This window comes from Pongo abelii, chromosome 16 (genome assembly GCF_028885655.2).
Source record: "Pongo abelii isolate AG06213 chromosome 16, NHGRI_mPonAbe1-v2.0_pri, whole genome shotgun sequence".
Lineage (NCBI taxonomy): Eukaryota > Metazoa > Chordata > Mammalia > Primates > Hominidae > Pongo > Pongo abelii.
In genome coordinates this window covers 70470409-70493376 of record NC_072001.2, presented here as the reverse complement: position 1 = coordinate 70493376, position 22968 = coordinate 70470409, and the positions used below count along the sequence as shown (strand labels likewise).

The following is a 22968-nucleotide window of genomic DNA, read 5'->3' as shown; positions in this document are numbered from 1 at the left end:
TTTGTGGCAATTTTTTATTGTCTCTATTGCTAACGCAGAGCAGATAGATAGATAGATAGATAGATAGATATATCGATTCATTCATTCAGTCACTATTTCATTCATCCTAATTTGGTTCAGGAAGAATATAAGATGGTATTAAAGCAAGAAATGGGAATACTCTGCTGGTGTTATTCAGTATTCCCAGGAAGTAAATAGTACATAAGCTAACTAGAAAGCATATGTCACAAAGATTGCTGAACAATGGTTTATAACTAGGAAAGTTGTGAGAAGCTTAACAAATCCAGAGATTTATAATGATCTCAGGTTATCTACCACCAGCAGACAGAGGATGCAGTAGCTAGAAGCTGGAGGACTTTGAATTTCCAGGTGGCAGAAGAACCTTTGGGAACCAGCTTTGGGTCCTAAATATTCCAGACAATAGATAGAAGGTGAGAAAAGGAGTAATTAAAGACTCACTAAGTTATATTTGACTTACTATAACTCACTAAGTTATATTTGAGATAGGAAAGGGATCCACTTAGGCATTCTTTAACACTTTGGTCAATTAAATTAAATAGCAGGGAACAGTAGAGATGGTTACACTTAGGACATTCAGTATTTGGTCACTCGCTTGCTTATTCTTTCATTTTCTTATTCACTCAACCTACACTTAGTATCTACGAAATGCTGGATATGGTTCTAGGTGCTAGAGATACTGAGATAAAGATGAAATCCTTTGCTTAAAAACAAAATCCACTGGTTTCACAAGACTAGAGTTTAGACTAAAACATGCATAGTTTAAACACTAATTACATTAATTCTGGCTTCATATTTCCTTATAATAGGGTATTGAAATAAATTTTTAAAATGCTACCAGAATAATATATCAAAAATGATCTGTTCAGAAACTTAATAAATTCTAATGCTATCACATAAACACAATGATCATTTTAATAGGTAATAACACCATCTAAATCAACATTAAATCCATAGAATGATGAATTTTACAGGTGGAAAGGACTCTAGTGATCGTCTTGTCCAACCTTGTCTGAGACCACCCTGGGACCTGACTTGTCTGAGGCCACCCAGGGGAATTAGTGGCTGAGCCAGGGTCCAAATTCAGGCCTCCGATCCTACCTCAATGCTCTTTCTTTTACATTCCTAAACACATAAAATGGCTATTGAATCACTAACCTTTGTGGGCATCTGCTTGTAAGACTGGTATAGGAGTGAAATAGGGATCTGTGCGATGAGAAGATGGCAGAACCGTGAGTTTGGATATGTTAGACCCTTTGATTAACTTCGGAACCTTTACCTAGATAATCAAAAATTTGTTTCAGCAAACATTTTTGCCTTCACAGTGAACACAGTTTTCTTCTTGCAAACAATAAATAAAATTATGAATAGTTGCATTAAGTTTTAATAAAGTAGCAATAGCAGCTCCAATTTTATTGCTCATGAATACCCTGTGCTATTGTCTACTACCGTCAGGAGTTTGTGTAATTTAAAATAGTTAATTAAATCCAATTAACAAGTTGTGATTTCCACTATATAAAGTCAACATAGTAGTTAATAAAAGAACTATTAAGATGTTGTTCAATTTTAATGACTACAATATACAAATACTAAATCTTGACAGAGGAGGTTTTGAATACAGCAAAGTTTTGTACCAAAAAATTTCCCAGGAAATAAACGTTAGAGTGTTAATGTTAAAACAAAAAACCTGGAAGACTTAAAAGATAAACATATCAATCAATATTAATTCTGGGTAGATTCTTTTGCAGATCTCAGAGATGGTTACAAAGACACAATATCTAGATCAGTTAGAAAAGATAATTACTTTTCCTAAAGTCATAACATGCTTTTATTACAGTTACAAAATATGAATTGTTTCTATTAAATGGTTTCTAGATTTTAAAGATTACATATATTGCATATAAATCACATTTGATTGTATAGTACAACTATACTATTTTTACCTTTATTATAGGAGTTTATGAATTACCTGGGTTCTCTCAGCAGGGAAAATGCAACTGTTTAGTATTTATAGACTGAATTTTCAAGTCATTTTCCAAACATTAATTAATCTACATAACTTCCAAGGGAACTAGGTAACAGTTTGCTATTTAACTAATAAAGAACTCAAGACATAAAGATTAGTAATTTGTTTCAGGCCATACAGTATACTAGATATGCACAGATTATTCAATTCTGAAATTAATCTGATTTTACATTGGTAAAATTTGCCATTGGACTCGGTTGCACAATACCTTATTGCCATTAAGGTCATAGTGACTTTAAGGAAAAAGAAAGGGAAAGCTTCATCAAGACCAGAGGGAGAAAATCACTTTACAAAATAAGTATCTATTAGCTGAGAAATGTCTGGACAAAGGGTTAAGGCCCCCACTGCCAGGATGTGGTAACACCATGAACATCAAACACTTTGATGATGTTTGGTAAATAAATAAAAATAGTACTTTGAATAGGAAAGAGTAGACTGTTAGTGCAATCTGTTTCTCCCCAGGTGAGTCAGAAGGGGAAAGGGAGGTGCTACCAGCCTCGCCTTAATGAGAGTGCAGGACTCATAAGAAGATTTATTTATTATGAGACTCTGGTCTTCCTGATCCACATTGGTTTCTTGCCCTTATCCTCAGCTCTCCTCTCCCCACCTCATCTCCAGACATGAGTAGCTTCCAGGATCTCCTCCTAATCAGGGAGGCTGAGATATCCAATGCACTGTGCTCTAGCAGGCATGCACATAGCTGAGAATATTCAATATCAAAAGTGGCAGGGTCTCCACTTGTCTGATTGATATAAGGGTCAGTGAGACAAAGGTAAATCGGAGGAAGAGAGAAAGATTCAACTTAAATAAAACTGTCAAGCACTGTGATGATGTAAAATATAGGTTTGGCAGTTTCAGGACACAGAGCATAATTTATCCGGATTTTCCGAAAGCCTTTGACAAAGAACACCTGACAACCTGCTCTGGCAAGCTAAAGTAGCAGGATAGAACATAAAACACAACATAAAGGATGACACAAAGGAGAGGACAGTAGGCAGGTGATGTTCAGACTCTGTCAGGCAATCAGCACATTCATCACACTGCTTTAATTCTTTCAGTTGCATCAATCTAAACAATGTAAAAACCAGACCGAAGAACTATGCTGAAAAGGCAGTGAGGTGACTGTGTGTGTAGTGTGTGTGTGTGCACGTGTGTGTGTGTATGTGTTGGAGAATGGAAGGTAGTGTTTTTGTTGACAGAAATAAATCCCTCAGATAGTGTCACTGGATAGGAAACATCTGTCCACTCTGCTGTCCTCTTCCATGGTAAGGATAATCACTTCTGTGTATGCTTGGTTGGAGGGTGAAGGAATGAAACGACCTTCAGCATTTACTGAGCACTTACTATATAACACTAACTTTAACATGCTGAGCATTAAATTTCATGAGCAATGGAAAAGCTAAGGGCTGTAGGAGTATAGAAGAGGGAGTAATTAACTCTGCCTGCTTGTATTGCAGAAGGCTTTGCAGCGACTCTCAGCCCTGGCTGTATATTAGAATCACTCAGGGAGCTTTTTAAAAATACTGCCGCCTGGGCCCCAACCCTGGGCAATTAACTCAGAATAGGTAGGCTGGGGCCTGGGCCTCAGTATTTCTAGAAAGCTCCCCAGGTGATTCTGATGCGTAGCCAAAATTAAGATGTACTGCAGTAAGTGATATTTAAATTGCATCTTAAAGAAAGCACTAAATTATTTCAGGTGGAGAAGAGGATGCAGTTATAGGTAGTAAAAGTGGTAGCAATGGTGCAAAACAGCATATTTCATGCATGAAGATTTCACTGACGAGGAGGAGCTCTATGTTACTGGAGTATAGGGTATGGGTATGAGAAGGAGGGTAGGATGGGGGAATGAGACTGGAAAGGTAGATTGAGACTGATGCAAATTAAAGAAGCCAGCTTTATGAATGTGCTGATCTCCTGAAAGGATTCAAATATCATCTGCTGTGGCTTCTTTTTGTCATGCTTTTTATTATATTTTATTCTGCAACCATACTTTGTATAACATGATATAATATAAATCATATTATAAATAGAACAATGTCCCTTCTAGCTAATTTCTCATTATTATTTCCTCAACTGGAATTCAGAACTTTATCACTTGATGCTAAATCTTCTATAATAGCTTAAAAAATTTTTTTTCAGACAGGGCCTTACTCTGTCACCCAGGCTGGAGTTCAGTGGCATGATCACAGCTCATTGCAGCCTTCACCTCCTGAGCTCAGATGATCCTCCCACCTCAGCCTCCCAGGTAGCTGGGACCACAGGTGTGCACCAACACACCTGGTTAATTTTTTGTATTTTTTGTAGAGACAGGGTTTTGCTATGTTGCCCAGGCTAGTCTTGAACCCCTGAGCTCAAGCAATCCTACTGCCTTGGCTTCCCAAAGTGTTGGGATTACAGGTGTGAACCACTGCACCCAGCCAAAAATTTTTGAAAGTGTAAAAAATATAGAAAAGCTTAAAGAAGAAAACAGCAATCATATTCCCATCAGCCAGAATTAACTATTATTAATATTTCGGCATATTTGCTTCCAGTGTTTTCAAATAGAAAAACCATTCTATTTTATTATTTTGGTAAAAATGATGTATGCCCACTATAAAGATTTCAAGCAGTGTAGAAATACAAAAGACAAAAGTTGAAGAAATCATGCCAAATATCATCAGGTGATCCATCGTCCCTGACATCTTTAGAATGATTGATATATCCTTGTATAAAAAATAGGACTTATGTTATTAATTTTACATGAGGAAAAAAGGCTGAATTAAACCTAACACATTATTAAACTTCAAATAAATATTTCTTTGCCACAAGATTTCTCTGAATTAAAAATGATTCCTCTGCAAGGGCTGGCAAATTTTTCCTTAAAGGGCCAAATAACAAATATTTAGGCATGAAGGCTCTGTTCAGATCTGTTGTTTTGTAGTTAAAAGCAGCAGGCAGACAATTTGTAAATAAATGAGTGAAGCTGTGGTCTGTTAGTGTCCCCCCCTAAAATTCACATGTTGAAACTTAATCACCAACGTGATACTTTTAAGAGATGGGGCCTTTGGAAGGTGGTTTGATCATGAGGATGGAATAGTCATGAATGGGATTATAAAAAGAGACCCCAGAGAGCTGCTATGTCCCCTCCATCATGTGAGGACACAGAGAGAAGGCGCCATCTATGAACCAGGAACAGGTCCTCACCAGACACCAAATCTGCCAGCAGCTTGATTTTGGACTTCTCAGCTTCCAAAACTGTGAGAAATAAATTTCTGTTTTTTACAAACCACCCAGTTTATCATATTTTTGTTATAGCATCCCAAATGGACAAAAACTTTATTTACAAAAACAGGTGGCCTGCCCTCAAGCAGTAGTTTGTGTACCCCTGCTCTAGAGTTAAATAAAGTTGATTCTGAAAAATGTTTAGATGTATTTACTACATGATTTTTTTTGAATACTATATCTTAGCTTCAAATGGTGAGAAAATTAGAACTCTCTTGATGCCCTGATCTCCACTCCCTCACCTCCCCAATCTTGATTGTATCATTATTTTTGCACCATCCAGATTTATAATGTTCACATTCTGTTTTGGTACCATGATTCTACGATTGTTTAGTATTAGCTCTACATGTAAATGGGTCCAGTGCTCACAAATAGTTTATTTGTCATGGCTTCTCTGCTTGAGCTCTTTGATTGATCTCTTTAATTGGCTAGCTTTGGTTATCAAGTAGTTTTTCCCAACAAGTGTTCATGTGTACTTTACTAGAATTAAAGCAAGTCATACTTGAATTACATCTGGGGTCATCCTTTCTTTTCTCCAAATTTTGTAGACATTGCACCATTTTCCTCCACAATGCTAATTATTGTGAAGTCTGACAGCCATCTGCTTTTCCACCCCTGGTTGGTGATTTACCTTCTTCTCATCTGGATGTCCGAAGCATTCTTTGTCTTTGAAATCCAAATATTTAACTAAAATATATTTGTATGTTAAATATTCAAAATCAAATTTTCCTGGGATTTGATGTTTTCTTTTTACCTGTAGACTCAGTTCTTCCTTGACTTTGAGAAAATTTTCTTACATTATATTATCGAATACCCTTTCTCTTTCATTTTCTGGGTTCTCTGGTTTAGGGACATCAAATATCCTTAAATGTTGGCTCATCCTTATCTTTCATATTGTGGTACTTGGTTCCTTTTAGAATAGGACATCCTGAGTTTTAGCTGAGTACATGGCTGTCCACTTACAGAATACATTTCCCAGCATCCCCTGTGGCTAAATGTGGACCAGTGACCAAATTCCAGGCAATAAGATGTAAGCAGAAGTGATCTGTGTAACCTCTGGGTCATGTCCTCAGAGTGCTTGGCAGTACTATCATTATCCTTCCTAAGGGCTGAAATGTGGGTGTGGAGAAGAGCCAGCTTCCACCATTGGGATTAGAATGTCCTGTAACTACTGTAACGAGGAGCTGATGGAGATCAAGATGAAAGAAGTCATATCTTGAATGACTTTGTGGAGCAGAGCTGTACTGCCAGCCTTGGACTTCTCACTTGTGGACTGTTTTGAGAGTGAGAAATACACTAATTTATTTAAGTCATTATATTTTTGGATTTCTTTGTTATAGTTTGTACCAAACTAATAGGTATATCTATTAGCTTCTAATTAACCTCCTTTGTCTTTTTCTTCTGCATTTACTGTACTTAAAGTCTTTTCTCTATGTCAGTATTTTAATATTCAGCAGTGTTTGTTATGTTCATTGTATTTATAGTTTATTTATGAGTTCCATAAAGTATTCTGATATTCAATTTGTTTCCTTATATCTGCAATCTCCCTTTTTTATTCTGCTATTTTATCATCTCATGTTTGAGCTCTAGTTTAAATTAATTTATGTTCTCTTTAGGTTGTAGTATAATGTGAACTAATTGTGAGAAAATTCCTTCTGCTCCTTCATTTATGTTTTGTCTAGGTTAGGCTTTGTCTTCTGCAGCCCCTAATTCTCCCTTCCATTTCCCCTCCCTTGCTTTCGTTAGCTGTGGGTGAAATACTGACTTGGAGAAAATGCAAAGACCACAGGAAATCCATACAGTGACCATATCATTTCTTTTTCCCTTGTGCATACTTGGGTAGCTCTGTCCAGACATTCTACTTGCTGTCATGTAGAATCTCCTCTCCCATTATCTGGTACCAGTGTGTGATCTCTCCCAGCAACATGTGAGAACTGGGCATTCTGGGTTTTTTTCTACCTTTCTGTTACCTGAGGGCTTGCACGGGGGGAAGCCTCTGTTGAGGTATGATGTAAGCCTCTGTTGAGGTACGAGGTAAAAACTTGTTTAAGTTTTTAGGCTCTCCTGCCTCTCTTGAGATCTTGAGAAACATCTTCCATCAGGGCTTGCTTACTTAGTTGAAGATAAGGCCATCCCTCCCTCCCTTCAACCCCATGTTATGGAAGAGGAAAACTAAGAAACAGAAAGGAAAAACAGCCAAAGCATACAGTTTATCAATTTCAGAGGCAGAATGAAAAATGCATGTCACTGCTTCATGGCCCAGTGGGGCTTTTTTGTTTGTTTTTTTGTTTTTTTTACTGTACTTTCTTAGTTTCTGATGCTTTCACCAAGCACAGCTTACGTAACCGGCTCTACCCTATGTCCTACCACTCTGCTGGCTTTCTCAGGTCTTTCTTGGTGCCACTTAACTTAAATACAGTAGGAGTCTCACTTCCTCTTGGTCAGGTTTACCAGCATTCTTGGAGACAGAAGAAAATTCCCTGGGGAGGCATCTATAATAAAGGCAAGAATCTTGGGCTCGGAGCGCTGGACTGGATTCTTAGCTCTGTCAGTTAATTAGCAATGTGCAGAGTGTATGTTATTTAACTTCTCTGAGTCTCAGTTTTATCTTCTGTAAAATAGGAATCCTCTTATCTACAGGGCAAGTAATTTTTATGTAAAGGATCTGCTTCTGGAAGCATTTCATAATTCTGAACTCACATAATTCAAGACAGGCAAAGAATGGCAAGTATGGCAAAGATTGCTGGCTGACATCCAGAAATTACATCTCCCAGACCGCCTTGCAGCTTTCTGTGGCTTTCAGACAAGGTTCTGGCCAGTGGTATAGGAACCTACTGACTCTACTGACTGAAATAAAGACATGATGGTGGGAGCCGACATCACAAGATGCCTGTCCAGGAGGTCAGAGCAGTCAGATGAAAAGTGTGTATGGACCTGACATTGTGGAACTGCCAGACGAGCCACAAACGTCTATGCTCAAACTGCTAATTATGGTTGTATTTAATCTATTGCTATTTTCTACATTTTCAGAGTTCATATCCTAAATAATACAGGACACACATACACATATATATAATTCACTATATATGTGTATATATGTGTGTGTGTGTATGTGTATATATATATGATTTTATATATATATGATTATATATGATTTTATATATATATGATTATATATGATTTTATATATATATGATTATATATATATGATTTTATATATATGATTATATATATATGATTTTATATATATATGATTATACATATATATAATTATATATATGTATAATCATAGCTCACTGTAGCCTTAAACTCCTGGGCTCAAGCAATCCTCTCACCTCACTCAGCCTCCCAAGTAGCTGAGATTACAGGTGCATGCCCAGATAATTTTTTTTATTTTTTGTAGAGACTGGATCTCACTATGTGGCTTAGTCCGGTCTCGAACTCCTGGCCTTAAGCAATCCTCCCACATCACCCTCCCAAAGCACTGGGATTGCAGGCATGAGCCGCTGCACTCAGCCAAATTCTGACTTTAATTCACTATATATGTGTATATATATATGTGTGTGTGTGTGTGTATATATATATATAATTTTACATATAAATATAAAAAATTCACTCAAATTTGAATTATTTCAAACTTTATGTACAAAGCCAGAATTTGGCTGGGTGCAGCGGCTCATGCCTGCAATCCCAGTGCTTTGGGAGGGTGATGTGGGAGGATTGCTTAAGGCCAGGAGTTTGAGACCAGACTAAGCCACATAGTGAGATCCAGTCTCTACAAAAAATAAAAAAAATTATCTGGGCATGCACCTGTAATCTCAGCTACTTGGGAGGCTGAGTGAGGTGAGAGGATTGCTTGAGCCCAGGAGTTTAAGACTACAGTGAGATATGATTATGCCACTACATTCCAGCCTGAGTGACAGACAGACCTGGTTTCTATACCATGATATTTTGAATTTATAGAATCCTATTTTACATAAAATTCACCATCACTGTTCTTCCATAAGGCTATTGTGAGGAATTAATGAATTAATATATGGAGATGCACTCCATAAATTATTTTTCACACCAGGAATGGGTTTTTTTCCACGTAAACATTTTATTGAAGTACAACTTTTTTTTTTTTTTGAGACAAGGTCTTGCTCTGTTGCCCAGGCTGGGGTGCAGTGGTGTAATCACAGCTCACTACAGCCTCGACCTCCTGGGCTCAAGCAATCCTCCTACCTCAGCCTCTTGAGCAGCTGGAACTACAGGTGCACACCACCAGGCCTGGGTAATTTTTGTATTTTGTGTAGAGATTAGGTTTCACCATGGTGTCCAGGGTAGTCTTAAACTCCTAGGCTCAAGTGATCCTCCCACCTCAGCCTTCCAAAGTTCTGGGATTACAAGTGTGAGCCACCATGCCCAGCCACAATATTCATTTTTTGAAAGGCACAAGTGATGAATTGTTATCAAGTGACCACTGTGGGTAACTAGTATCCAGAGCAAGGAGTAGAGCATTACAGACACCAGAAGCCCCTCGTGTGCTCCCTCTCAGTCACTACCACAACTCAAAGGCAACCAGCATTCTGAATTCTATTGCCACCTATTGTTTTTGTTTTCAAACTTTATATAGATTATTACAGTATGTATTCTTTTGTACCTGGCTTTTTTCTTTCAAAACTGGTTGTGAGATTCACCATGTTATTGTGTACAACAGTATGTTCATGCCATGAACTTTTAAGCATTGATTTTAAATCATAAATTATACATATAATCAGTAAGACTTGAGCCTCACCTAGCACTTTTTTGCATTTCTTACAATGTTCCTTCTAGAATATTCTCCTCCTCTAGGCTCTGCTATTAAATTCTTGTCACCCTTTAACAACTAGCTAAAATGTAATCTCCTGTAGGAAATCACTTCTGATCTCTTCTTCCTCTGATTTTCTATAGTTTTTCTTTTTACTTATCTTGTTACATTTATAACATATATTGTAATTATTTGTATACTATCCTGAAGGCATTATGCAATTCAAAACTCATTTAATTCTGTCTTATTATCTCAATTGAAGAAGAAAAAGAGCAAAGAGTGTTTTAAAAAATAATCACTTAAGACTTTCTGGGAAGAAGCAATTAAAATGAACATATTAGTAGCAAATATTTTCTATTTTGATAACGGTAATACAATAGCAAGTATTACTTTTATGGTAATGGTGGAGCAGCTTATAAAAGACTCTCTCTCCTGAAGACAATAATAACAAACTGGACAAAATGTAAAAAAAAACTAAAAACAAACAAAAAACCCCCACAAAACTCCAACTATTTGAAGGCACTGAGAATGAAAGCAGGCAGAAGCCAGAGGGTAGCTGATCTTGAAAGAAGGGAACTGCAACAGTTGAGATTTATGTGTGTGTAATTTCTGGCCTGGAAGTACTTCTCAGACTATGAGAGGCAGAGTGGCTATAATTCAAGAAGAAAAACACAGTCTTACTGGCTTGAAAGTCAGAGGATGGAGTTTAGTGCTGTCATAAAAGCTGAAAATAGGGGGAAATAATAGAAATGAGGAAATTGCAAGAAGGACAGGAGATTCCAAAATTTGCAAATAAATGACATATAAATCCTTGGCTGACCTCTGAGCTCCATGTATCTGAAAGATGTTTTAAAGGAGCCCAGCCAGGATGGAACTGTTAAAGATTTTTAAAAACTGAGCAGAGATTTCAGCTGCTACCAACCACAGCAAGCATAGAGTCTGGAGTTTGAATCTAGCCAAATTAACTGCCTACTTGAATAAGAATCAGCACTTTAGGAAGCAAGATAACAATTCCAAGTCTCTAGAACGTCTCATTTATAATGTTCATAACAATAAAAGTTCTTGTATATACAGAGAAATAGGAAGAGGTAGTCCACAGTCAAAAGAAAAAGTAGGCAATAAAAACAGATCCTAAGATGACTCTGATATTAGAATGAGCAGATAAGGACTCTAGAGCTGCTGTTTTACATATTTTAAGGACCTTAAAAAATAATAATACTAAATGAACACATGGAAAATCTTGGCAGAGAAATTAAATGTATATAAAAGAGGACTAAATGGAAATTCTAAAACTGAAAGTAAAATATTTCAAATGAAAAAATTAATCAAATAGGTTTGACAGCAAATTTGAGTGGGCAGAAGAAAGGGTAGGGAACTTGAAGAGGAATCAATAGCTATTACCTAATCCGAATAACAAGAAAAAAAATTTTACATAATGGTTCTTCAGTGACCTGTAGGACAATGTCATGTGGTATAATCTGCATGTAATTGAAGCCCCAGAAGGAGAGGAGGGAGAGAATTATAGAGAAAAATATTTAAAGAAACAATGGCAAAAATCTTGCCCAATTTGTTAAAAAAACAGAAGCTTACAGATCCTAGAAACTCATACAGTGAACCCCAAGCAGAATAAACACAAAGAAAACTACATTCAAGCATATGATAATCAAACCCCTGGAAGTCAAAGGCAAGAAAATCTTGAAAGCAGCCAGAAAAGAAAAAAAGATCCATTATACACACAGGGGATCAATTATCTGAATAATGGTTGACTTCTCATCAGAAACAATGGAACTTTAAAGCACTGAATAAGGAAAAAACAAAAAACAAAAAACAAAAAACATGGCTACCCCAAATTCTATACCCAGTGAAAAATCTTTCAAAATAAAGGTGATCTAAATATTTTTTTGACTTTTTTTTTTTTTTTTTTTAGACAGAGTCTCATTGTTGTTGCCCAGGCTGGAGTGCAATGGAGCTATCTTTGCTCACTGCAGCCTCCGCTTCCCGGGTTCAAGCAATTCTCCTGTCTCAGCCTCCTGAGTAGCTGAGATTACAGGCATGTGCCACCACGCCTGGCTAATTTTTATATTTTCAGTAGAGGCGGGGTTTTGTCATGTTGGCCAGGTTGGTCTCGAACTCCGGACCTCAAGTGATTGCCCGTCTTGGCCTCCCAAAGTGCTGGGATTATAAGTGTGAGCCACTGTGCTTGGCCAATCTAAAGACTTTTTTTTTTTTTTTTTTGGACAAAAGACAAGCAAGTGTTACCAGCAGGCATGAGCTTTCTTTTAAGAAATGCTTGAGGCTGGGCATGGTGGCTCATGCTTGTAATCCCAGCACTTTGGGAGGCTGAGGTGGATGGATCACAAGGTGAGGAGTTTGAGACCAGCAGCCTGGCCAACATGGTGAAACCCCATCTCTACTAAAAATACAAAAATTAGCCGGGCCTGGTGGTGGGTACCTGTAATCCCAGCTGCTTGGGAGGCTGAGACAGGAGAACCGCTTGAGCCCAGGAGGTGGAGGTTGCAGTGAGCCGAGATCACGCCATTGCATTCCAGCCGGGGTAACAGAGCAAGACTCCATCTCAAAAAAAAAAAAGAAAAAAAAGAAATGCTTAAAAAACATTCTTCAAGCTGACAGAAAATGACTTCAGATGACAACTCAGATATATATGGCAAATATAAAAGATTACATCTTTTTCTTCTCTTAATTTCTCTCAAAGACAATTGGCTATTTAAAACAAAAATTATTATACAGTGTGCATTTTATAATATACGTAAAGTAGATGATAATGATAGCACAAAAAATTGGGAGGTCAATAGTTGCAAATTCCTTACATTTTATGTGAACTGGTGTAATATTAACTCCAAAGAAATTCTGGTAAGTTAAGGATGAATATTGTAATTCCTAGAGCAACCACTAAAAATAATATAAAGAGGTATAGTTTAAAAGCCATAAAAGATTTAAAATGGAATGTTAAAAATTACTTAAAAATATGTAACCCTGGCTGGGCACAGTGGCTCACACCTGTAATCCCAGCACTTTGGGAGGCTGAGGCAGGCGGATCACGAGGTCAGGAGATCGAGACCATTCTGGCTAACACAGTGAAACCCCATCTCTACTAAAAATACAAAAAATTAGCCAGGCGTGGTGGCGGGCACCTGTAGTACCAGCTACTCGGGAGGCTGGGGCAGGAGAATGGCGTGAACCTGGGAGGTGGAGTTTGCAGTGAGCCGAGATTGCACCACTGCACTCCAGCCTGGACAACAGAGCGAGACTCCGTCTCAAAAAAAAAAAAAAAAGTAACCCTAAGTCAGAAAACAAAGAATAAGGAACAAAAAATGGATGGGATAAATAGAAAACAAATAGAAAGATGGTTGTGATAGTGGCAGGAGGCAGATAAATGATTAGGCAGATAGGGGCGGGTCTTCAGTGAAACCTGACCTTCAGGCTGAGACAATTTAAAGCTTAGCTACAAGTCTCAGGTAAATCCTTGGACCAGATTGAGAACCTTTCTTCCCATTTAGTGTGCTTTCCTCTGATTGACCCCACTGTTCACCTATTTTACATACACCTACCCTTTCCTAATTGGTTTTTTTACATTGTCATGCCCACCTTTGAATGGTGTTTTCCCTTTAACCTCTTTTGCATAATCACAAACCAATCAGCACACACTCCCCATTCTGAGTCCATAAAAAGCCCTAGACCCAGCAAGACTGGAAGATAAACCACCCAACTGTGGGGGTGGGGAACCACCCCCACATCCCTGTCCACTGAGAGCTGTTCTGTAGCTCAATACAATTCTTCTCTGCCCTCCTCAACCTTCAAATTGTTAGCATGATCTTATTCTTCTTGGATGCAGGACAAGAGCTCAGGAACCACCGAACACAGGCAAAAGCTGTATGTAACCTAGGCAGGCTGAGTGGGCAGGGCACCTCCAGCGTCAGGGCCCAGGGCTGAGCAAGGCCCAGGGAGTATGTTGCCAGTTGTGGAGGTCCCCAGTTGGCAAAGTAGACAAGAAAAGTCCTGTGTCAGTTGTTCTAAATCAAACCATATCTAAATTTCATTAAATGGAAATGAACTAAACACTCAAAAAGCAGAGATTATCAGACTGAACTTAAAAAACAGGACATGACTAAATGCTATTCTAAGAAACGCATTTTAATTTTAAAGACATAGGTTGAAAGTAACAACAAAAAAGACTGATATACCATGCAAACAGTAAGCAAAAGAGAGATGAAGTAATTATATTAATATCAAAGTAGACTTTAAGACAAAAAGAACTATGAGAGAGGAAAAGAGATTTTTCTTAAACAGATGAAACTGATGAAAGAGTCTTAAACAGATGAAAGTTTCTTATAACCAACAAAACACAACAATAATAAATGTGAATGTCTCTAATAATATTAACACAAAATATGTAAAACAAAAATTGTCAGAACTAAAGGAAAAAACAGACAAATCTTCAATCAGAGTTGATGATTTTAAAAGCCTCTTCTCAGTAATTGGTAGAACAATTAATTTTTAAAAAATCAGTATGTGCTGAAAATCATCATCCGCTACCTGGGCCTAACATTTATAGAACACTACAAACCAACAACTGTAGGATATACATTCTTTTCAAATGCACATGTAACATTCACCAACATAAATGATATCCTAGGCCATAAAATAAGTTTCAATCAATTTCAAAAGATTGAAATTGTACAGAGTATATTGTACAGGACAGATATGAATATGGAAAGGGAATAAATGAAAAGTTTCCAAGTGTGAGTGGAAACAAAGCTGGGATTGGTTGATTCAATAACCTGGAGAAAACAGTGTAGCCATTTGGCTTCTGATAAAAGCCAAGGCACCCTGCTGCCAAAGCTCAGGACAGGCAGGGCCTAAGGAAAAAGAGAGAACACAGAAAAAAAAAAAGAAAGAGAAGAGAGGGAAAGGAAAGAGAGGGGAAGAAAGGGAGAGAAAGAAAGAAAGAAAGAAAAGAAAGAAAGAAAGAAAGAAAGAAAGAAAAAAAGAAAGGAAAGAAAAGGAAGGAAAGGAAGGAAAGAAAAGAAGGAAGGAAGGAAGAAAAGGCATACATGGGATCATAATTTGCAGAGCTGGAAGGGGTTTTAGGATGATAAAAGGGTAGTTCTAGCAGCAGAAGTGACAAGGGGGATTGTGAACACAGACTTAAAGAATGTGGTGAATAGAAATGACTGGAGGAAACTGCAGCAGAAATACTATTTTGAACACATAGCAGCTATCTGAAGTGTGGGCATCTGCATGTCTCACAGACCTCATACAGCGCATCACATAAAGTAGAGCTATTATGATGTCCCAATCCCCCCCAAAAAACAGTAACTTATGGTAAAATGTGACTAATGAAGGAAAGTATGTAATATAGTCTAGAAAATTTTCCATTAAAATTGTTATGAAATCCAGCACTTAAGCAAAATTTCCTAAAGTGTGTTCCTCAGAATATAGTTCTGTGAGCTGTTCTGCAGAAAGGGGTTCTGAGGAAGTTTGGGAAACATTGCTAACTGCGTTCCCCCTTCTTAAAGATTCATAAGGCACATCACCGTGTTAGGGACTCCAGGTGGCTTAATGGTATAAAAATCAGTCTGACTCTCTTTAACCTCATGTTTCCCAATTTTATGGGACCACAGTACTCTTTTTGCATGGAATACCTATTAACATTCCAAAGAACCAGCATTCTTTGGGCTACATTTTAGGGAAAAAAATGATCCAAGGATTAACACATACCTAACAATGATATTGCTATAATTTGTTAATAGGAGCCCATTCTGTAAAGCTATTAATAAAAGACAAATGATAACTTGATTTTACATAAAACTTTTCTTCGAAGGAGCTTGAGACACACTGGACCCAGAATTTTCTGAGGAATTCAGGTTGACAAAAATGTAATGATTCCTTGTTGCTATTTTTTCTCACTATATTTAATAATATTTATTTGTGGCATTCCAACAGAAATTTTAATCTGGAAACGTAATTACTAGAGAATAAAGTACTGTCCATTTCACTTACATGACTATTACATTTCATAAGAAAAAATGTGTATACTTGATACCACATGAGAAGAAATGAGTTTAAATGGTAGTCGTTTCAGTTAAGATCTAAGAAAGACTTTGGGAATGAGTTTATCATTTATTATAATTATTTTTGCTATTGCTTTTTATTCCTTATTACAGAGCAGTGTGCCAGTCTCTAGGCATTTTCATTTAAATACTGGCTGGGGTCATAAGTGAAATAAAGTTTGGTCCTCATTTACCTCATCCCAGCAGTTGGGTTGGCACGCAGCTGCAGAACTGCTGGGGCTCTTTTTATTTAATTTGGCATCCCTTCTGAGCAGTATTGAGACTTTTACTTCAATGACTCCACTGGGCTTTGCCATAATTTCTATGCTGTATCAGTAAAGTCTGTGGAAGAGATGCCTAAGCAAACCTGAAAGGAGGCTAGGAGCGCTTATAGTTCAGGTATTTTTGCCGAAGTCAATGAACGGATTAACCTCAAGTACGGTCCATTAAAACAAATTAACTCATTTAGTAATGAAGCCAATTTTTAAGGAATATTCATTCGATCATTTAAATACTGTATGTGTATGTATGTGTGTAAGAGTTTATCCTTTTTCACAATTTGTCTTCAAATAATTTTTCTAGATTCTGAATCATTGTCAAAATAAAATATATCTTCAAATTCTGAAAGAGCCATATGTAAATTATATGACTCGGAAATTGGGAGTGACAATGTCTCTAATATGCTCTGAGTATTAAAAGTAGTAACAAGTAAAAGTGATGAGGACAGGTTGCATATTTTGTTGCATACATAGAAAGCACTCAACAAATGCTCTGTTGAATGCATAAATTGAAAAAACAATACCTTCTGTGAACTTTATTTCCACAATCAGTACAGAAAACAGTTTCACCTGGTCTGCTTTTCTGTCTCACATGTCATGTGTTGGTGGTCATAAATGAGGAAGGAAGGAAACCAAAGGAAACAGACTTCCATCAGAATTATGGATGGTGAGAACTAGAAGAGATCTTAGAGATGATTTGATCCAGTATCTCAAATTGGCAAATAAACACACTAAAGCCCATGAAATATAAGTGATTTGCCCCAAGAATATCACCTAGGAATTAGTGCCAGATCTAGGATTGGAGCCTAATATAAACACGGACTTTTCTTGTAATGAGGATTGTCAATATTATATGAGGTTATGATGTTAAAGATTTCTTTTTCTCTTTCTCTTTCTTTCTTTCGACAGAGTCTCACTCTGTCACCAGGCTGGAGTGCAGTGGCCCCATCTCGGCTCACTGCAAGCTTCGCCTCCCGGGTTCATGCCATTCTCCTGCCTCAGCCTCCCTAGTAACTGGGACCACAGGCACCCGCCACCACGCCTGGTTAATTTTTTGTATTTTTAGTAGAGATGGGGTTTCACCATGTTCTCCAGGATGGTCTCGAGCTCCTGACCTCGTGATACTGCCCGCCTCGGCCTCCCAAAGTGCTGGGATTACAGGTGTGAGCCTCCACACCCGGCCCTAATTTCTTTATTTCTTCTTTTTCAAACATCTTACTTTAGTTTAATCCATCCGGAGTTTTCTTTGTATAGAATGCAAGGATAGGACTTTATCTAATTTTTTTTCCCCAAATCATTAGCCAAGTGACTTGGCACCATTCATCTAACAAGTCCTCCCTTTCCCATTGACTTACAGTGTCACCTTTATTACATTCCAAGTTAGTTTTTACACTAAGGGCAATATCTATGCTGAGTTTTTTATTCCATTGATCTATCAATTTTTCTACCCATGGAAATAATTATTGTAATTTTATTATATGTTTTAATAAGTGGTATGAAAAGTTCACCTTCATTAATCTTCTTTAGGGGGAAAAAAAAGAGGCCTTTTGCCTATTCTTCAAGATGATGAATACTAGCAAGTTGAAAAAATTAATATTCCATGCAAACCAAATAAAACCCATATGAATTTTGATTGGAATTACATTGGACATAAAGATTAATGTGGGAAGAACTGGCATACTGATAAACGTTTTCCTTCTCAGGAATATGATGTCTTTCCATTTATTCAAGTGTTCTCTGATGTTGTTCATTAAAGTTTTGGAGTTTTCTTCACATAGGTCTCCCACTTTTTATGTGAAGATTATTACTAGGTACATGTGTTCCTCATTAGAGAGGGGACTGTGGAGAGGGAGAAGAGAAAGAAAGAGAAAGAGAGAAACAAAAAGGAGGGAAAGGAGAAGGAAGGAAAGGAAGGCAAGAAGGACGAAGGAAGAAAGATCATACATCCAAACATGGAAAACAAATCCATTTAAATGTTCATAATAATTATCTCTAGGTGGAGGGATTGAGGTTATATAATTTTTTATCTTTCAACCCTTGTATTTTCCAAGTTTTCTTCAATGAGAATGTGAAAAAGGTGTTATAATCAGAAAATTGGGCATGGGGGTGAACAAAACTTCATGTTTGCTTCCTAAAGCCAGCTGCTATGTTGACTACCTGGGCCTTGGGTTCACTTCCAAAACATAAGTCCTAGGATTGTGCTACAATCACCTAAGGGAAGCCGTGTGTAGGGCTTGGGGGTGGGAAGAAGGAGATGGAGAGATGAGAGAAATACGGCTCAAAACCATGCCCATGAGACTAGACAGACCTTCCCTGCCCTGTCACTTCTCTACAAAATCCTTCCTGTTCAAACATTCAATTACATTTTATTGAATTAAATTAATCATTTATTGAGTACCTTCTATGCATAATGCATTTTGTAAGGTACCCTAGAAGATATTTAAGTGAAAAAAATATGGCTCTTGCCTTCCAGGAGATCTAACAAGAGGAAAAGATACAAAGTCCCTTTTCAATTGAAGGTATACCATGTGAATGCTTTAAAAGCATGCTATGATGGCCTAGGCAAGAGAAAATTAATTCTACCTTAAAAGAGATGGATAGACATTATCATGGACAAAAAGAGGGCTGGCCAGGTGTGATGGTCACACTTGTAATCCCAGCACTTTGGGAGGCTAAGGCAGGCAGATCATTTGAGGTCAGGAGTTCGAGACCAGCCTGGCCAACATGGTGAAACCCTGTCTCTACTTAAAAAATACAGAAATTAGCCGGGCATGGTGGTGTGCACCTGTAATCCCAGCTACCCGGGAGGCTGAGGCAGGAGAATCACTTGAACCTAGGAGGTGGAGGTTGCAGCAAGCCGAGATCACGCCACTGCACTCCAGCCTGGGCGACAGAGTGAGACTCTGTCTCAAAAAAATAAAAATAAAAAAGAAAAAGAAAAACTTAACATAGTTCTCACTCAATTATACAGGTCTTTAACAAGGTATTATTCAAAGTCACACACAAATAAATGCAAATTTATATTGCATTCTGACAAGGTTGGACATTATGTCTGAAGTCAGAGATATGAATGTAGTTGGGGAAGTTTTCATCTTAAAAGTACTAGCTCATCTTCTTGTTCCAGTCCTTGAGTTAACAGAGCCTTTTATTAAATACTCTGATCTTTTACTTCTGTCTCAGATTGGGGCAGAGAAATTTCTTCATCAAATTCCTTGGTCATTAAGAAAGCAATCTTTGACTGAGCCCAGATCTGTCCCTCAAATGCAGGTCAAAATCACCACCCTCAAAGCTACCTGGAAGGTAGTATAGAACAAGGATAAAGAATGCTAGGTTGAAAGTCCGACTGGTTGAGTTTGAATTATGATCCTTTGACTTTTAGCTTGTATGACTTTGGGTGAATTTTATTTAACTGCTTTTTTGCCTCAGTTTCCCCAAATGTAAAATGAAAGTAGGAATAGTACTTACCTCTTAGGGTTACTGTGAGGATTACATGAGATGATCCATGTAAAGTGTACTTAACACCATGCCCAACTCAGAGAAGCCCTCAGAAATGTCAGCTATTGCTTTATAGCTAAATTTTAATTTATATTCCCTTCTATTAAAGTCCAGTATCTACACTTTAAACTATGGATAAATGGAATACTAAACCCAAGATGGTAGAAAGTTGGTGATAGGTACTTTCCCTGGGATGTAAATGTTTAGATTAAATGCTAATTCCATAAATTAGATGGCATAATTCCACAAGATGGTTACAGTTTGAAAATCCTTATCTTAAAAAGTAAAACCTCCCGCTCAAAATTATGGTTATGTTAAACTAACCCAGTATTAGACATGGAGTAAACTTTTAAATGAGTGGAGAAGACAATGCTAGTGCTCTCTTGGGTCACTGTTTTCACTATACAACTCCTCCTGATAACTTTCTATAAGGGTCAGCCCCATCTTAAGTGAGAAATGGAAAAGGGCATTTTGGAACTCAGAAAATTGAGTTTTCTTAGGAACAATCTTAAAGTGGTTAGGTCCCCAGGCAAGCTCATATAACATATTAGTACATCTGAGCCCAACCATTAGACATATCTGGGCCTCTCTATCTAGGAGAAAGGAGAATTATTTTTCTCTAAAAGTAACTCCTGGTGGCTTTGGGAAGATGAGAAGATAAGGCAAGCAGCATTTCTTACCAAGAAATTGCCCAAGAATACTTCCCCTATGGGCTGGTTTCCTCTTGCCTCTAATTTTTCTCTTTCTCCTCCTGATACATTCTGTTTGTTCCAGCTAGGGTTTCTCTCATCCTCTGGATAGTATAATTACTCAGATAGGATAATTACTGAGATAGGACATATAAACTAGTGACAAGGAGATGTGCCACCCCTTACCCCAACTCGGAGTGTTAAACTAGAAAAACAGATACATGATCAATGTGGACAGATCCATGCAGAAGCTGATTTAAAAGATTCAAAAAGGGAATGTAGTCTAATTGGTGTTATCAAAGACAAGACATCAGCTGAAGGTGAGTGGTATTTCATAGCAGGAAATTAGTAAAAAGGAAGGCAATGATTAAGAACACAGGCTCTAATATCAGATAGAGCCTGATTCTGAGTTCCATCACTTACTAATTGAATGACTGGAGAAAGTAACTTAATTTCTCTACACTGAAGTTTCGTTACCAGTAAGATGGAGATAATATCACTCATTCCACAGGGATTAATGTGATATAACATAATGCACGTAGTCAACCCCAAGCAGATAGTAGCTATTAATATTTACTATAAAAAGTTGAATTGGAGAGTCAGAATTTCTCAGTATCCATAAAGAAATCCATAAAGCACTCACTTTACAGGGATGTATTCATATCCTTTTGGCAAATGTAGCTTCACAGATGGGTGCATCAGACTATAAAAGTGTGATTCTGCTGCTCACCAAGAAGATTGTCCAACTAATTACCTTAGTTGGTTTCCCTGTTCACTAAGCAGCCTTCTAACTGGATTCTGTGTAGCTTTCTAATAAGAAGAAAATATTCTCATCAGATCAGGCTTATTTGAACATTCAGGTCTGTTTGACCATGATAGCTCTCCTCAGAATACATAAAGTGGCATTTCAGTTTGTACATCAGTCTCTTGTGAGTTCAGCTGTACCCAAGAGATTGACTGACTCTGACAAAATCAAATCTCTAATCCTATAAAGTCAAGGGTTAGACCTTGGGCTTCACTAAGGTATTAGCAGTCTAATGGACTCTAAGTTGCCAGCCAGCTGCCTACAAGACATCAATATTATCATACCTAAAACCATACCTCTTCCTGTTTCTGAACCAGAGGATTTAAATTGTTGACTTGCAAGACAGGAATAGCCTAAAGAATATTTTCTTCGAACTACACAGGGTTTAAAAAAATTATCTGATCACACATTTAAAAATTAGATTTCACGAAAAATATAAGCATGACTTTCCAGCTTCTTTTGGAAACCCAGCCACAAAAGGCTAGAGCTAAGGTGGCTACCTCCTGGAGGAAAGGACTGTCTCCTCAGTTCAGCACTCCAGTAATGTGGACCTAGCCTTTACACTCAGTCATTTCAGTAACTTATTATCTGCCTGACCCAATACAACTATGTTGTGATCCTATTTTAAATAAGAACAATTTGGACATTTTCCAAGGGTTTTTACTGCTTATATAAAAGAAAAAAAAAATGTCAGGAAGTAAAAAGCCTGTTCCATGAGCACCACTTTTCCTTTTTTTTCCATTTAGCACAAAGAGATGATAAGTTTGGAAACACACCCATATTTCAGAAAACATTTGGATTAAGATAGTCTCTTGGGCATTTCTGTGCATTATTAGATTGGGAACACAAGGGAGTTGGGGAGAGGGTGAGGGTGGGAGAGGAGGCTCATACTGTCCAGTGCTGAGGCTGGGAAGTGGCAATAGGAGAGTTGGGTGGAGGATGGGGGTCAGAAAGTGTGAGGAATCAACCATTCCTACTCTCTATCCTTTTCTCTTGCCACCACTTCTCTTGCCCAACAAGTCCTGCTTTTAGCTAATGTTGGAGAGAGGGGTGAGAAGTAGGGATCAGGGATGAGGTTACAGGCAGAATTGTAAGTAGTAGTGGGGCGCATACAGCATTAGGACAGAAAGTAAGAGGGACTGAGAGGAAATCCCAGCCATCCAGTTAGATTGGCCAGTTCTGAGTGGCCATTTATATGAAAGGGACAGAGAGTTGTATGTAAATGGTCAGGGGAAGGTGCTGCCTGTAGAACTCTAATTAGGCAGTTTTATGATCATCTAACAAGTTCAGGAGATAATGTTATTCAAAAAAGCACTATTGCTTTATAGCCAAAGGGAGAGGAAATAAAGTTTAATAACTAATGAGGACATCAAGGGATAGAGATCATTCTAAAGAATTCTAAAGTTGCCCTTCAGTTAAAGCAGCTGGAGAAGTGATCTAACTTCAGAAGCTGTCTGCATTAAGCCCTGCCTTCTATGATACTGACTGAAAATCACACAATTGGATTTCAGTGGCCCATTCAAGGCCATCTATCAA

General features: G+C 37.7%; 1 protein-coding gene across 25 annotated transcripts in view; it reads right to left on the bottom strand.

Annotated features, from left to right (window-relative positions):
* IQCH (IQ motif containing H) overlaps positions 1 to 22968 on the bottom strand; it is a 247385-nt gene that overhangs the window by 165556 nt on the left and 58861 nt on the right. For 22 of the 25 annotated variants that reach the window (XR_008513644.1, XR_008513645.1, XR_008513646.2 and 19 more), the window contains one exon: positions 1177 to 1297. The exons of the other annotated variants lie outside the window; for them this stretch is intronic. Coding sequence is in view for 17 of the 22 variants with exons in the window: in XM_002825584.3 (XP_002825630.2) it covers positions 1177 to 1297 (121 nt within the window). In the remaining 5 variants the exon portion in view is untranslated. The remainder of the gene's footprint in view (positions 1 to 1176; positions 1298 to 22968) is intronic. 25 annotated transcript variants of the gene reach the window in all.